This window comes from Notechis scutatus, chromosome 5 (assembly GCF_049901735.1).
Source record: "Notechis scutatus isolate UNSWTSFEM ecotype Mainland chromosome 5, rNotScu1.2, whole genome shotgun sequence".
In the NCBI taxonomy this organism is placed as follows: Eukaryota; Metazoa; Chordata; class Lepidosauria; order Squamata; family Elapidae; genus Notechis; species Notechis scutatus.
In genome coordinates this window covers 24,263,903-24,282,093 of record NC_142013.1, presented here as the reverse complement: position 1 = coordinate 24,282,093, position 18,191 = coordinate 24,263,903, and the positions used below count along the sequence as shown (strand labels likewise).

Genomic DNA, 18,191 nt, shown 5'->3' with positions numbered 1-18,191 from the left:
TCCAGTTGTTTTGGGATTGCACCCAAGGCGCCTATTACTATTAGTACTACCCTTGCTTGCCTTTGCCATAGTCGTTCTATTTCTATTTGTAGGTCTTTGTATTTTGTTATCTTCTTCAGTTCCTTCTCTTCTATACTGCTGTCTCCAGGCACTGCCACATCCACTATCCACTTTTTGTCTTTCTTATCGACAACTGTTAAGTCCAGGGTGTTATGTGGCAGGTGCCTGTCTGTCTGGATTCTAAAGTCCCAGAGCAATTTAACTTTTTCAGTTTCTATGACTTTTTCTATTTTATGGTCCAATTGCTTACAGGCAAATGATATCATCATCATCATCATCATTTCTCATTTATAAAGTTTCTTGTGCTGAGAGCCATAAAGGTGTTTTCAGGTTCATCGTTCATTTTATATCTCTACCATACTCTCAATATGGCACATCTAACATAATGATTCTTTCATATTCTCAATATGGCACATCTAACATAATGATTTTTAAAATCTATATTAAGCTTAGCTTTATTGTACCAGTCTGAAAGTACTCTAGATTTAGCAAGCAGTATATTATTATTGTTGTTATTGTTATTATATGCTGACTGTTTTACCCTGTCTATTATTATAATTTAGCATCCGAAGTATGTGTAGAAAGCCTACTAACAACTCCTACAACACCCTAATTTTCAGGGATGAGATTCAATTTTTTTAACAACCGGTTCTGTAGGCATGGCTTAGTTGGTGGTCATGTTATTGGCTGGGCGTGGCCAACTCAATATCACTCACATCGAGGCACGCATCTCCTCGCCTGGCCTCTCATGACTGTGGGGATGCTGCAACAGACGTAAGTGTGAAAAATGGTCATCAGTCACTTTTTTCAGTGCCATTGTAACTTTGAATGGTCACTCCACACAAGCAAAGTACCAGCAAAGGAGGGAAAAAACTCCAGAGAAGTTCCTGAGAACCAAGAATGCCAAGAATGTAATAAGGTTTAACAGAGAGGCAGTTTCTGTAAGCAACACCAGAATGTTTCCTTCCTGCCTTCCTTACAGGATTGGGCCAGTAATTTCTTCTAACAACCGGTTCTCCAAAGTGCTTAGAATGTTAACAACCAGTTCTAGCGAATAGGTGCAAACTGGTAGAATCCCACCCCTGTTAATTTTGTTCTGCTGCCTTTTCTTTATTACTGCCTGCTTACATGCTCTCTAAATGAAGCAGTGCCAGAGAAAGGACAATGGAAGAGCAGCATCCATTTCCTCATTCTTTTCTTCTTCTTCTGAGTCCAAAGTGAAAGAGAAAACAATTTTTCAGGGGGTATCAAAAGTCAGGTCCCCCACAGACAACTTATTATATTTAATTGGCTGCCACTTTCTTTTAAACAATTGCTTATTCGTTTGATGCATGATCTTTGAACATTCCCAAGTATAGTAACATTTTATCTGGAAAAAAATAACTTAATAAAACTTTTTGTGATTAGTTTATAGACCTGACCTTTGGTACTACCTGTATAAAAGCTACAGCAATAGGACATGTTATGGGGTTTACACTAAAGACTAACTTCTTGAGAAAACTGGAGCTCATTCTTTTTTGTGATTCCTATATTATCTTCATCTATGCCTCACTAGCTGCCCTAGATGAAACAGGAGAAATTAGCTAAAATCTTGAACATTTTAAATTGCATTTTCAATGCCTTTCTTAGATTGTTCTAAAACGAGAAAGTTATAAGATTCAAACAAATGCAAGATCATCTTCTGGTAATCCAGATACTATTCTATCTTTTATACTGTATACTACAAACCTCTGGCCATTTCTTTATAAACCCAACAGAAATGAAAAAGCTGCAATTTCCCCCAAATATTGCCATCCTTTGTACCCACCTTTTAGTTCTTCTTTTAAATATGCAATTAAGTATTTGCTTCATTCAACAAGTGGATAGGCATTCTCCCCAAAATGAGTGACTTTCAACAAATCAACAAATAGTAATCAGTCAACGAATGAGAATTTAAAACTTGTATATTATTAGTGATGTTTAACTGACATGAAAATAAAACAATGTGAAGCATTGTGTAAATAAAACAAACAACTTGTATAGATAATTAACAATAAACATCACATGCCGCCTGAGAACATTTGTATTGGGACATCACTTTGTAACAGGCACAATGACATGCTATTTTGGCATAATGAATTATTATTCCTGGTATCATGAGATCAGCTCTATGGTGCTTCTGGAAAAAAAAATCATTTTGTATGTTCACATAAATGCAAACACAAATTATGAGATAGGCATGTAAATGAAAGTTTACTTTTGTAGTGTATATTTAAGGATTTATATACGTATTTAACTTCTTCTACAGGCATAATCTGCGCCATCCCCTCTCAAGAACCTAAAGTCTGCTTCTTTCAACAACACACCAGTTTCGATATTTGGGGGAATCAAGTGAAGCCCATTTTTGCTTTTAGAATCAAAATCTTCCTTTATCTATGATTGCTATATCAATACTAACAACCACTGATATTAATCATGCTAACCTAAGGTAGAATGCTAATTTATCAGGCTTTCAGTATAAGAAACTTGGATGCTCTTCATAGGTTTTATTGACATTAAATAGAAATATATGGAAAGAGAACAAATGAAGCCGAGGACGAATGGAAACATGCTAATATTTCCACCTAAAATTATAACCATGAATCTACTTCTAAGTATAATCTATTCAAAAATGAATATCAAATTGGAGCATGTACGGTGTTCCTGAGTTTTTTTCTTGTAAAATAACTTGTTTGTCTCCCTTTCACCAGGAACACAGCCCATACATGACCCAGGAAAAGACGCAGCTGCTTCATCAACAGGTGCTATGTGCGTGCTTAGGCACTTTCCAAATCATACTTTGCTTTCAACTCCAGATATTTTCCCAGCCTGACTGACTACTTTTTCAGATTCTGTTTCATATAACTCACCTGTAAAGCATCACAGGTCATGACTAAGGCTACAGTATTAAAATTGTATTCAGCTGTTTTTGCTTTGAGTAGGCATCCAGGTTAAAACACTTTTCTAAATTAACAGATGCTGAGCTGTTGATCTACTGAAACAATCAAAACAGTTCAACAGCTGTGGGACTCAAAATAACACGGACAGCAAATTGCCAAACTGCAGCCTGGACGTGACTGTTGGCATTTTATTCAACAAGAGAGATCCTATAATTAGGTTTATTCACTGTAGACAAATAATTAATAATATTTCTGAATTCAGAAAAACAATCTATATTCTCTTTATGTGATCTGTTATTTATATATATACTGAGTTTTAGATCATTAACTGATACTGTACTTAAAAGACATTAATCAAGAAATATAGTTTTCAACTTCTACTAACGCAATCTTGCCATAGATAGTCAGCTGAAAGTGCAAGTGAAATGAAAATCAGAGGAAAGCTGAACAGGACAGAGGATGGGCAGGATAGAAGGGAGATTTGGATAGGACACAAAAAGGTTGAATGAGTATCAAGGATAACCAAGCTCAGGAACAATGCTTCACAATTCAACTTATACCCCAAAAAAGCAGCAAGTTGTAAGACTGAGGCAAGAAGAAAAAGTGTGAATCCAATAGAATCACATATAGGGCTTACATTGTTGTTAAACAAGGACCATAACTTGTAACTTCCTGCCAGCTTCCAACAAGCAAAGTCAATGGGGAAGCTAGCACTGAGTAGCAAGTCTCAGCCACAATAAGTCTTTCCTTAGGCAGCTTACAAATAGGATAGCTGATAGCAGATGGATGAGTGCTGTGAAGTACAGAGGGGTGAGGAAGGAGTGTTACCATTCTTAAAAAATGGCAGGAGAAGTGTGACTTCCCAGAGTGACTTATGATCCTCTTCTGACTTCCACATTGACCTTGCTGGTGGGAAACCAGCAGGAAAAGTTACAAATGACTGAATTATAATCACATGACTGCAGGTGTGTTGGATATTTTTGCTGCCTAGAAATATTTGAAAAAAAACCATGTGGGATACAAATAAATAATAACCATCAAATGGGGAAACATAATGAACACTGAAGGAATCAAGATGCCCTATGGAAACAGCATCAAGAATCTGGATGAAGATGATCACTACAAATACTGGGCATCCTTCAACCTGACAACACCAAGCACACTGAATTCATGAAAAGAATTAGAAATGAATATATCATGTGAGTGAAGAAGATCTTAAAAGTTCAAATATCATCAAGGCAATTAACACCTGCATAATTCCGGTCATTAGATACACATCTGGAATACTGGACTGGACTCAAGCAGAACTAAAGCCTTGGACAGGAAGACCAGAAAAATGACAATGAATCATGTCCTTCATCCTGGGATATGAAGGATATTGACAGACTTTATTTACCAAGGAAAATGGGTAGGCGTAGAATATTGCAAGCGTGTCAGATGGTTGAAGAAGTAAAAGGGTTTGGAAGAATATCTGAAGGATAGTGAAGAAAATGCACTGAAGCAAGTATATCAGAAGTAACTATATCAGGCTTACTGAGAACTGGTGAGACCAAACAGACAAGAAAGACCTTACGAAGAAGAGAAAAGAAAGATAGGAAAACAATTCATGGCCAATACATTAAAGAATAACAGGCAAAGCAAATAATAACAACACTTGGAAATGGCTAGGAGCAGGAAAGTTGAAGAAAGAAATAGATGGGCTAATTCTGGTTGCACAAGACTAAACCTTAAGAACAAATTAATACAAAGCCAGAATTGAGAAGATAACAACAGACAGCAAGTGCTGCCTCTGCAAAGAACCTGAAGAAACAGTGGACCACCTGGTTAGCTGCTGCAAGAAGGTTGCAGACTGACTGCAAAAAACAGCATGACCAAGAAGTAATAATAGTGCATTGGAAGATCTGCAAAAAACTCCATTTGCCTGCAAGCAAGAACTGGTGGAATTATAAAATAGAGAAAGTAATAGAAAATGAAGCTAAAGTGCCTTGTGATTTTAGGATTCAAACAGACAAATACCTATCACGTAACATCACAGACTTAATAATTATTGATAGGAAAGACCAAAACAACCCAAACCACTAAATAGTAGATATTACAGTGTTTGGAGACAGCACAATAGAACAGAAAAAACAGGAGAAGTTAACAAAATTCAAAGTCCTGCAAATAAAAATAGAACATCTATGGCAAAGCAAAGAAAGCAAAGGTAGTATCAACACTAATAGATGCTTTGTGTGCAATCCCAAAACAATTGGAGCATCATTTAAATACCATTGGCATTGACAAAATCCCCATCAGTCAACTACAAAAGGCAGCTTTACTTGGAATAACTTACCTCTGATCCCAGTGACTGATCCAGATTGAATCCTTCCAGGGTACATCTATCTATTTGCCTTCATTCATAATCAACCTTGAGTTATCTACATCTTTATGGTTTGAGCTTCAAAACTGAATATCATCAAGTTGAAAAAATGCATTCCTAATTTGCAAATATCTGCCGGATGCTTCCGCGATTCTTTAGTTATTTCTATTACAACACATTTTGATTGCTGTATATTTCAACTCTCTTTCCCATTCTATTGGTATGGCAAATATTTGTTTTATTAAAAAGTTTAGTACAAATGTATTAATGAGAATTTCTTTGCTCTTGATCTTAATTCTTCTTGAAGTGTCTGTACAGAAAGTAGTACAATGCATTCCAACTTCCTTAGGTTGGAATGTTAAACACATTTGTTCCTGAATAATTTGAATGTCTCTATGAAGGTTTTCGTTTATAGAATAACAAATCAATCCACAGAAAATAATAAAAAAAATAATCTAGGGAAATTCTCATGGTCAAAATAAGTTGTTTTTATGAAACAACTGTTAAGAATTTATGTAAATGTTAAGATACCTGATAAACAGCATGATTCATAATAAATGTTTTGGCAATCCTCCTTAAAATCATGACATTTAATCCAGCTGACTTAGAAGTGGAAATAATCATGGAGCTTGATTATTTTTATACTTAATTAAGTAATTTAATGTTAAGTTTTTAATGAGTGAGGTTATTAAATTATTGTACAATGCAATATGTAATGGAATATATGCTAAGAATGTTTCTGCTAAGAGTAATGCAAAAATTCCATGTTATAACAATGATTTGGCCAAAATTTCTCAGAAGAGCAATTGCATTCCATTGTGAAAACCAGGTGTACACAGCTGTTGTCTATATGCCTGAGACTGCTGTTTTCATGTAGACAAGAACTGTAGATATTAATTACTTTGAATAAACCCAGGAACTCTGTCTGTTTATCAGAGAAAAAAAATACATAAGCACCTAACAATACTCTTGAATAGCAGTGCAAATGGCTCTCATTATCTCTGGTTAGAAAATATATTCTGGATCTTGGTGTCTAAGGTAAATAGTTTCATGTATTCATGGTTTTTTATATATTTTTTAATTTTATGTATATGCAAAATGGCAGACACGTGTAAAATATTTTTTTTAAAACACCCTATTATCCGTGGTCTTGTTATTCATGCTTTTTTCTTGTGAATAACAAAGGCCACACTGCAAGCCTGAAAGGTAAAATAGTTTACTTTTCTTCCCTTTTATAATCTTCTGAGTCAAGGACAGCCTCCTGCTCCCGAGGCCCCATTTTTGGCCTGGAAGGCCTCCTGGGCGACTCTGGAGGCTCCGTTTTGGGCCTGGAAAGCCTCGTGCGTGACTCCGAAGGCCCCATTTTGGATCTGGACAACCTCCTGAGTGACTCCAGAGGCCCCATTTTGGGTCTGGATGGCCTCCTAGGTGAATCCGGAGGCTCCATTTTGGGCCTGGAAGGCCTCCTGAACGACTCCAGAGGCCAAAAGCAGTTGCAGGGGGTGGGGTGGCTGCCTGCACCCCATTTTTGTTAGCAGAGGTACTGCGGGCCAGTCCTTTGCTATTTCCAGGCTGGCCCCTGCAGGCCAGATCTAAGCACCCTGTATAACCAAGCATATTGTGGAGATCTGAATGAACTTGTGTACCGTCTGTTAATAATCTTGGGGCTAAAATCCAAACAAGTTATGATGTGATATGTGTGGGTGTTAAATATTAACTTTTTATTATTTTTGATAATAGTACAGTATTTATAAAAACTATATTTTACTGAATGATTAATTTATTTTGCTTCATTCATAGCAAAGTGCTGTACGTTATATGATATTGCAGATTGAAATGTGTGTGTGTGTGCATGTGCATGCCTGTTTTTTATAGTCATTGTTAAGTTTAACTCTGTTCTTGTATCTTAATTGTTCCTGTGTTCTATCCCAAGAAAATCTTTTACATCACAAATAAATCAGCCTAATCAAGCTTACAGGAATAAATACAGATAGGAATAAGTACACAAAGCCAAACCAAATAGCACTGATTGATATCACACTGTTCCTGATTATTAAAGTGTGTCATTAAGCTACATATTTTGGAAAAATCAAATACTGTATGTGTAAAGAGGAACGTTTATAAGTAAATATGCCAGATATTTTTTAAAATTCTATTTTATAAAATAATAGATAAATACAAAAAATTAGCATAGGATTATGCTTTATGAGGGAAATATAAATGGAAATTTATATGCCCATTTCATCTAATCTTAGGTGTTTTTTTCAGAAAAAAAATCTATTTATTACCTGGCTATTGCTTACTTCAAAAATTCTGTCTATCCTCAAGATTCAGGTCACTTGACAACTCACTTTCGGCAACAAAGTTGTCCCAAACCATTTTTACATCTTTCAACACCCTGCTGTTTAGCCATCTAATTTGATCAGCTGATCTTTCAAAGAAGGGCTGCAATTAAAGGCCAAAAAGTCTACACTTCACATAAAACTCTGGATTTGCTTTCCCATGAAAAACATCACTGCATAAACATTTACTCTAAACTCTATTCACCATATTGTCACATGTTTCACTAAATCATACTAAAAAAAAATGCTTAGCAGACTGTATCTCCAGCCTAATGATGCCACGTGTGAAATATATGTCATAGTTAACAGCATTTTCCCCCAAGGGCTGGAATAAGCTGAGTTTGGTATGGGAGGACCTTGTTCTGGACTGCATGGGAAAACTTAGCCATGTTGTTTTAATGTTTTTTATTTTACCTTAGATACTGTTTTTATTTTGAGGTTTTGAGCTACCCTGAAGTTGGTTCAAGACGGGTGGTCATCTAAATCAGGGGTCTTCAAACTTGTCAGCTTTAAGACTTGTGGACTTCAACTCCCAGAATTCCTCCTCCTGTGATGTTAGCTCAGGAATTCTGGGAGTTGAAGTCTACAAGTCTTCAATTTGCCAAGTTTGAAGATCCCTGATCTAAATGTTTTAAATAAATAAGCATAAGTCACATTATTTGCAAATATTAAGCAATAGCTTTAAAAGCAAGCTTTTAACAATGTCATTCAAATCTATCATTCTGATGTTCTATTAATCTATGTATTCAACATCAAGAATCCATTAGGTAAAGATGACTCAGTGTTTTAAAACTGGGATATGCAAACACATTAATATGTCTCAGAGTAGTTGAAGATGGCTCTTTAAGCAAAACTTTCTGAATCAGTGGGTCCTAAACACTGTATGTCTTTTGACCAACAACAACTCAGTGTGACAGATTTCTAGAGTAACTATTTCCTCTATACATTTTCATTTACATGGAAATGTTTATCCTCGCCACCCACCCACTTAGTGCCTCTGGGCATCTTACAAGCAATAAAAGCAATACATCTAAAATTAAATCTTAACATATACTGTATGTTGAAAGAATAACATTAAATTGTTGTGAAAATAAATATTTTAAACCCTCTCCTGAAATGGAAAATTCCAAGTATTTTATTTCAGAATACAATATTGTTCAGTTACAGAAAAATCCACTAAGAAAAAAAAAAAGGTAAGGAAAAACCTGAATCAAAAATGTACATTAGAAAATGCCCAGCTTTCTTTGAAGGATTTATCCATGGTCAATTTTTTAATTCAGGTAAAAGAAAAGAACAAATAGTGCATGCTTTTCATTTTTATTTTCAGCCTGAATTTAATGTTGATCTTTTGTTCCAATGAGATTTTGTCTCTTTTTCTTAATGGATTAGTTTTGCAGGTTTTTTTTTTAGTAGTTCTTCATCCTGGAAAAACTTACATTTTTTCCCCCTTTTTTATGCAATCCTATTATATTTTAAATTACAGAAACAAATAATAAGAAAAAAGACTAAGCTAGTTCCAAACTCATTTACTATGACTTGGCAAATATCACACCCTTTCTCACCTCTTCTTCACCTAGCTATAAGTAGGAAATGAGAAACTTCTGTTTCCAGCTTGAGTTAACCGCTATTTGTCTTATATCACATTTTAGAGCAGGGGTGTCAATCTCAAGGCCCGCGAGCCATATCCGGCACATGGGGTGCTTAGATCCAGCACACGGTGCCAGCCTGGAAATAGCAAAGGACCAGCCAGTGGTGCCTCTGCTAGTGAAAACGGGCTGTGGGGTGGCTCCTGCACAGCCTGTTTTTAGCTTGGACAGTCTCTTGCAGCACCCTACCAGATAAAACGGGCGGGGGGGCAGCAGGAGGGTGTCAAGGTTGAAAATGGGGCACACGGGGGCCACCCATGCCTCCCATGTCCCATTTTGGCCTGCAGGGTGATGCAGAAGGGTGTCCGTCCCGTCTCCTCTCCCCCCCCGGCCCAGCCCATGGTAGACAACTACAGTGCTGATCCAGTCTGACACCCGTTTTAGAGTATGAATAGAATAATAGATTGCAATTAATGAAAAACAAATGTAAACTCTTCTAATGTTTCTTTTGCAACCACCCTGAAGAATAGAAGGGTTTATTATTTAGTTTAGTTTAGTTTACTTTATTGTCATTGCGCCTCATACAATGAAAGTACATACCATCTTCAGTGTACATTATGACTATGAAAATAAACACGAACACACATCCTTCACATTCTATACATTGAATTGAAAACCCCTGATATTGCAGTAATATTGCACTATACAATAGAATTCAATAGAGTTACTGCCCTGGGATAGAAGCTGTTTTTTCAGCCTATTTGTCCTTGTTTTTATTATCCTGTACCGTCTGCCAGATGGTAATAGTTCAAAAAAGAGTGCCCAGGATGAGATGGATCTTTGAGAATGTTTTGAACTTTCTTAAGGCAGCAGGAGCTATAAAGCACTTCCAAAGAGGGAAGAGGGCAACCGATGATCCTCTGGGAATGACGTTAACCCTCTGGTGTGCTGTCCTATCTGCCACTGTGCAATTGGCGAACCATACACAGATGCAGTAAGTTAAGATACTCTCTATGGTGCAGCGCAGTGGTGGGATTCAATTTTTTTTACTACCAGTTCTGTGGGCAGGGCTTGGTGGTTGTGGCGGGGAAGGATACTGTAAAATCTCCAGTCAGAGGTGGTATTTGCCAGTTCTCCAAACTACTCAAAATTTCTGCTACCGGTTTTCCAGAACTGGTCAGAACCTGCTGAATGACACCTCTGGTGCAGCGGTAGAAGGTTACCAGCAGTAACCTTCAGTTGTTGTTTTCTGAGAAGTTTCAGGTAATATAATCTCTGCAGGGCCCTTTTGACCAGTTCTGCAATGTGAATTATGTTCAAATTATATTCTGTTCCAGGTGATCAGTTGGATATTAGCAAAATTAAGCATGACAGTAGATAAATAGACCACTAGTTGAATGACAAAGGTTTTTTGCATTTTTAAAATTATTGTTCTATAACTCAAAACCTTCCCATGCTGTCCAACCTCTCCTTTTTTTCTTCCATTCAATCATGGCTGATTCTTGGAGACTGCCTGGAAAAATCCCCACAATTTTTTTGGCAAGATTTTTCAGAAGTAGTTTGTCATTACCTTGTCCTAGGGCTAAGAGAAAATGAGTAGACCATCTTCACCTTCTAGGCTTTGTGCTTAAACTGGCACTAAAACTCACAATGTCCTAGTTACTAGCCCGATGCCTTAACTATTACATCAAAATGGTTTCCATTCTGTCTTTAATGAAAAGTATTTAATGTGCTACTTGGTAGTGTACCAAATAGCAAGCCAGAAACCTGCAGATGAAGACTTTCAACCCCTGTACATATTAATGGTTGTGCACCAAACCCAGGCAAGCATCCACCAACAGTTTTTCAAACAAGTGACATCAAAGCCTCTCATATCACAGCCAGGATAGGGAATCTTGTGGGTTTAATGAGTACCCTGGGGTCTACTAAATACCGCCAGAAACTAAAGGCTTACATATAAAATAATTCTGCTCCTAGAAAAGTTGAATGTAGTCTTTCCATATACAATCTATTCTAAGTTCTACATCCTTCAACTTATTTACAGGAGCTTTTTTCCACTCCCAATTTTTAAAATAAGTAGTTTTTAATTTGTTTTTTATATTTCAAGCAAATAAATCAGAAGACAAGTTTGATTGAATTCTTGCTTTCATTGATACCCAGATTCTTTTTAATAACTCCGCTTACCTCTTAAATTCTCTGGAGGAGAAAAATGTTTCATAGAATGACAAAAGTTTGATAATAACTAATTTAACTTTTATGCATAATTGCAGAGAATTATGTTGATTTTTTTTTAAATTTTACTTTAACATATAGTTTAGTTAAGCTGAATAACTTCTAATTACATTGCTAATGAAAATGATTCAACCGGATGGAAAATACATGCCAGGATAATCATCTAATTTTCATTAAAATTAGAAACTATATAAGTTAAACTATTTTGCCATCATTTTCATCTTACACATTTAAATATCAGAACCAGTTCATAACAAAAATCTACCAACAGTTTTATTTCCTTTTCCTGTTCTGCTATAGCCTCTATTTAAATCAGTTAACAATAGCTCAGAAACAAAGCTTTAATGTTATGCACAAGAATGATGATTAGAATTATTAGTATGCCACCACTGTTACAATATTATTCACTGTATGGTTAAGAAATTCAGATAAAGCCAATGCCTTTCAACATTATTCACAAATGATATTTTTGATACATTTGATTCTACACCATATTTTAGATCTGTATTTGACTAATTAGCATCTTAGCCCATATACAAATTTAAAACACAGCATATGCCAATGATATTTAATTGAAGATATGGGCTCAATAAGCTATATATTACATATGTAAATTTTTTGATATAATATTTTTTATATTATACAAATTATATATATTACAAAATAGCTGTATCCTTCCAGAAAGACTGCACACTTTACATTGTGTGCACAATTATAAGGCAAGTTGTATTTCTGAGAATTAATTTTATTATTGAACAACTACAGTGTTCTCGGTCAATCCAAAATGTTAATAAATCTCAAACCTGAATATTTAAGAAAATAAAAGTGAGGTTTTGGCTTTCTTAGGAAAATATCCATGTGTGCAAAATTATTGGGCAACTATTAGTGTGCAGAATATTATGCAACTAAATGAAAAATGTTTCCCATGTCACTCATTTATTTCCATCTGTTAAAGTGAGAATAATAAGCAAACAACTCAAAATGTACAAACAAACATTTCTGATAGTTCAAAAAAAAATCAGTGACCCTTCTTTTCAATAACAGTCATATGCCTTCCATTTATGGAGTCTGTCAGTTTCTTGACCTGCTATAGATCAACTGTTTGTGCAGCAGCAACCATAGCCTCCCAATTACTGTTGTGTACTGTTTTCCTACATCATAAATCTCCCATTTAAAAGGGCCCACAAGTTCTCAATAGGGTATAGGTAAGGTCAGGAAGGGGGCCGTGTCATTAGTCTTTAATCTTTAAGGCCTTTACTGGCTGGTCATGCAGTGGAGTACTTTGATTCATGCGATGGAACATTGTATTGCACAAAAATCACAGTCTTCCTGAAAGGTGCAGACTTTTTCCTGTACCACTGCTTGAAGAAATTATCTTCTAAAAACTGGCAACAGGTTTGGGAGTTGATTTTGAGTCCATCTTCAACCCAAAAAGGTCTGACTAGCCCATCTTTAATAATACCAGCCCATACTAGTACTCCACTTCCACCTTGCTGGCATCTAAACCAAAATGGAGCTCTTGCCCCTTACTGATCCAGCCATGGGCCCATCCATATGGTCTGTCAAGAGTCACTCTCATCTCATCAGTCCACTAAACCTTTGAAAAATCTGTTGTCAGATATTTCTTGGCCCAGTCTTGCCGTTTCAACTTATGTGTTTTGTTCAGTGGTCGTCGGGTTTCAGCCTTCCTTACCTTGGCCATGTCTCTGAGCACTGAACACCTTGTACTTCTGGACACTCCAGATAGGTTGCAGTTCTGGAATATGACAGCACTGGAGGATAATGGGCTCCTGGTAACTTCACATCTGATTCTTCTCAAATCTTTGGCAGTTAATTTGCATCTTTTTTTCTCAACACGTTTCTTGCTATCCTGTTGACTATTTGCAACAAAATGTTTGATGCTTCTATGATCACATCCCAACATCTTAGCAATTTCAAGAGTGCTGCAACCCTCTGAAAGACTTTTTACATTTTTTGACTTTTCAGAGTCAGTTAAATCTCTTCTTTGTCCCATTTTGCCTGAGGAAAAGATGTTGCCTAATAATTATGCAGACCTTGATATAGGGTGTTGATCTCCTTAGGCCACACCCTCCCTCATTACACAAATATACATCACCTGATATGCTTATATCCAATAAGCATTCAAGTTTATACAGCTTGGAGATGGAAAATATGCATTAAAATGATATGGTCAAAATACTCACTTGCCTAATAATTGTGCACACAGTGTAGACGTGGGTAGAATCTGATGCCATTCAAATATGCTGACATAAAGTAGGCATAAACAGGACAAATTTCTCAAATGAAATTTCACTTATTAAAAGAATCAAAGTAGACAGACTAGAGGCTTTAATTAACTTCACATTAGTAGTGCACATTCTTGACATTCACTGAGCTTTACTATAAAGAATGTTTACTACATATAAAAAAATAGAATAAAGGCCACTTGGATTACCATCAGTAATATTGACCCCTGCAACACTGCATAGCTCCAGCCCCATTTGTTTACATTGTGGATCTCTCTCATTTGGTTCAGGAAAAAAGGTAGAATCCTTTGCCACAAATATCACAGGCAATAAAACCACAAAAGGGGAGAGTGTGTGAATACTGAATAGCTTATCATACCAGGAGTCCATCCTTTCTACCTTACTCTATTGTTCAGTAGACATGTAAAAATATTAAGATGATTTGTCATTTTTTTCCTGTGTTTCTCCCTGAAGGAGAAACACAAAATGTGTCAAGTGCTGCTATTCAGTTGAAGAGCCATCCTCCCCACAAATGAAAGTCACAAAACCAAGCAAAAACATTTAAGGATGGGAAACTAGAATTATGCCACCCTGCTCTTCTCCAGATTCAGAAGAGGAACTTGAGAGGTCTTTTGAAAAACCCAGCAAAACCAGGTAGGAAGTGAAATCCTACCTTCCTCCTAAAGATGATGATTATAATCATAGCTATAGTTACAACCGCAATTAGATTTGCTATTAAAGTACATCATGGGAGCCTTCACCCCACAGAAAGACATCACTTGGTTATCAAGCTATCAAGCTTGGTTATCAAGGCAAGGATGCACTGGCTCCATGCTACCAGCAATTCTGTAGGAGGTGGAGAAGGGTGGGGGGAGAGGGAGGAAGCTCACTCACTATTGCTCCAGGATTTCAGTAAATATTTGATACTGATTTCAAAGAAGCCGGAATCCTGTTGGCTGGCCATGGTTGCAGCATACAAGATTCTCCAAGAGCAGCTCCAGCGGCAGGTACTTTGCCGGTGAGATGGGACTGTCACCAGTCAGTGATGTAAACGGAGGGGTCAGAAGAGGAAATGAAGTCTCCGCAGAGCCTCTCCTTCCGTTCCTGAGGGGCGCTTGCTCCTGCAGTAGCGGCAGCTACTGCCGCTCTCTCGTCCACGGACAATGAACGAAGCAGCCTTGGCGATGCTCGTCCTCGGCTCATCCTTCACCGAGCATGCCGCCTCCCCATCGCACGGAGCCCCGGGAGAGTCTAAGCGCCCCTTCTCACCATCCACCAGCTCGCTTTAAAGCGCTGCTGCTGTTGCGGGCTGCGGCGGTGGCTATTGCTGCATGAACGCCGCTGTCTCCTTCTCCTTCTCCTTCTCCTTCCTTGCCGGGTATTAGAGAGGAGCGGTCGGAAGGAAAAACACCTCTTCCTGCAAAACGCCTCGCAGCAGCCCAGGCAGTCGGGGCGGCCCGGTGATTCGCCACCGAGAACAGCTTCAAGGGCCCTCCTCTCTTGCAGCCCCGGCGCGCGGGACGGAAGATGGGGACCCAGCCGGAGTGGTTTTGTTTTGTTTTGATGCCAGCTGCTGCCTTGTCAGCTGCTTCCCTCCCAAGAACAACAACAACGCCTAATTCTCAACAACTGCATCATGCTGCGGTAAAGCCCAAACTGCACCCATCCAGAGGGTGCAGTGACGGTGCCTCTTTTCTCCTCCTCTCCCTCCCCCAGGTTTTGCCGGGCGCCGCTCCGCGCTGCCTTAGTTGTTTGGGTTCTTCTTCTTCTCTCGGCACCAGACAAATCGGAGCGGCTGCTGATACCATTTTGGCTTGGGTCATATTTAAAGAGACAGCAGCCAGCGGAATAATGGCTTACTATATTAAAGCCCCTCTATGTTTGCCCCTTATTCCATGGATATGGCCAAGCTACAACATCCCTTTCCTATACCAAGTTGGCCACCTGCTTTAGCAGGAGACGTGAACATTGTACTGAAATCAAAGAGACTTAATATCCTGATTACCTCCCCCTTTCAAAATTAAGGTATATTTTACAAAGCCAGAGCCCTGAAAATTGTCACTACTATGAACTGGATGACCATGGGCTACTTCGTGGGCTTGTAAAGGCCTTCAGTGTCTTGAATATTGTCATTAAGCAATATTTGTTGCAAAAATATAGACTTTCCATATGATGAGCAACTGGGTTGCCACAGACAAGATTCTACGCATACATTGGATATTTGTATGTGCATGTATGAGTATGTATATACATATATACATGTACAGTGTATGTGTGAGAGAGAGAGGGAGGGAGAGAGGGAGGGAGGGAGAGAGAGAGAGAGAGAGAGAGAGAGAGAGATAATAGAAGAGGCTTTTGACAGGTTTCTAGCACACATAGTCAAAAAGGCTGTACAGTATATTATACTAAATATGGTAGTATTTAAAATGCTACAAGTGAGTGTTAGAATGAAAGCACAACATAGTTATCCCTCTGAAAATTTCTTCAGTTCCATCAGTTATACCAATTATATCTTATTGCTACTGATTTAAAGGTAGTGTATAGCCAAACAGCCATAAATAGTACCCTTTATTTATGTACCACAAGCATATGTGATACCTCATAGAATTTAAACTATAAAATCCTTATATCCCTTTTTGATTAGTGCTAGAATCCTCTCTGAACACAATTTCAAAAAGCAGCACTTGCAAGACTGATGTCAGCAGAAGTAGTTGAGACAAGAAGCATACCCTGAAATACTAATTGTATCTTTATTATAAGTTTACATTAACAAAATCTTGCAAGTCTAAAAGTACATCTCTTGCATCTCATCTTTACAGTCCAACAAACTAGAGGGGATGTCCAGTGGTAGGATTCAAATTTTTTTACTACCCGTTTTGTGGGCGTGGCTTGGTGGTCATGGCAGGGAATGATGAGTGGTATTTGCTGGTTCTCCGAACTACTTAAAATTTCCATTATCGGTCCTCCAGAACTGGTCAGAACCTGCTAAATAACACCTCTGGGCATGTCCCCCTGAGACATTTGCTATGCCCCCATTCCTTCTGGAAGCTCAGCTGCTCTTATCTGACCATTGCCTAGTCTATGGCTCCCTCTCTGTGCCTCCCAAGGTCATTCTCATATCCCATTACAGAGGCAGAGCTTCAAACACTACATTGTGGCCACTATGTTGACTTTTTTGACCTACCCTGCAAACATCCCTGGCTCTTTGACATACCCTTGCAAAATCAGGATCTGCCTACTTGCAGTCATTTCTTATCGATTTTTAATTATCCTTGAAGAATGTTGAGATATCCCAGTTAATTTCTCAGGTGGTCAAAACACAGCCATTGACTACTAAATGGAACAGACAAAATATAATTATTGCTAAATTTTAAATAATGTCATTGGTTCACTGTCCATTTCTGAAAACATTTCTTATTTTGACAATAGCTCTTAATGGCTGCAGTCTGTATATCTGGAAAAAAGCCTGTTCCTAAATTTAAAATTTTAAGCTTGCTCTTGGTGCCCTTATGTTCTAAAGTTAGACTTATTGGTGAACAGGGAAGGACCTGTTCCTTTCTGAATGGCTTCCTTGGTGCCAGCATTGATATATAATTCAGAACAATATGAAATGAGATCAGTTTTTAAAGGTCTTATGCAATTTCCTGTCTCATTTTTTATTTTAAATTATTTTAATCGATGGCGACAACCTGATCTTGAAGCTTTCAGATGGAAGAGGTAGAAATATATTAAGCATATAAAATAGCAATTAAACTTCAGATAAAATATAGTTTAAAACTTCTAATAAGTTTAGTAAAATTAAAATGCAAATTTTACTATATTGATGAACATTATAATTTGAGGGGAATAAAATACACAATTATTTAGAACGAAAAAGTATCCTTTTCTATTATAATTTGACATAGGACCAGGGCATCTTTTCATGCATTTTTAAAGAACAACCTTAAATACTTAATTTATATAACCAGCTCTGCTCCAAAGTTTACATTACTTATTAATGTCCATTTTTGTCTAGGGTCCTCTGATAAAAATATTTATAATAGAATTGTTCTCATAGCATCTGCCAGTAAACTACTAACAAGTACTTTCATAACACAGGAAACTAGCCATGCATGATGTGGTGTACATTAACTGCCTTGCTCTGGAATTACCAGTTGAAATGCAAATCAGCAATACTACCTGTATGACCTGAAAAAAGGAATACTGATTTTCATATTTTCTACCTGTACAAAACAGCAGAAAAAGAAAAACCCTCAAACTCCTTCCCAAGTAGACCAAAACTGATGACTGAGAAATTGAAATACCATATCAAATCTTAGGATAGATAAAATGTAGGATTCAAATGCAGATACTTATTACATTTGTTTTTTTTTTCCTATAAGAAACATGTTCCTCTGCTGCCCCCAAGTGGCTTCAGAAACCAATGTTAGAGCAGCACAAGGATGAGT

General features: G+C 37.4%; 1 protein-coding gene across 3 annotated transcripts in view; it reads right to left on the bottom strand.

The window, feature by feature from the left end:
* LOC148130410 (protein furry homolog) overlaps positions 1-18,191 on the bottom strand; it is a 48,607-nt gene that overhangs the window by 22,114 nt on the left and 8,302 nt on the right. Inside the window, exon 1 of one of the 3 annotated variants that reach the window (XM_087966353.1) lies at positions 14,638-15,243. The exons of the other annotated variants lie outside the window; for them this stretch is intronic. Within the exon in view, the coding sequence (XP_087822479.1) occupies positions 14,638-14,707 (70 nt within the window). The 5' untranslated portion in view covers positions 14,708-15,243. Of the gene's footprint in view, positions 1-14,637; positions 15,244-18,191 lie in introns of those variants that run through there. 3 annotated transcript variants of the gene reach the window in all.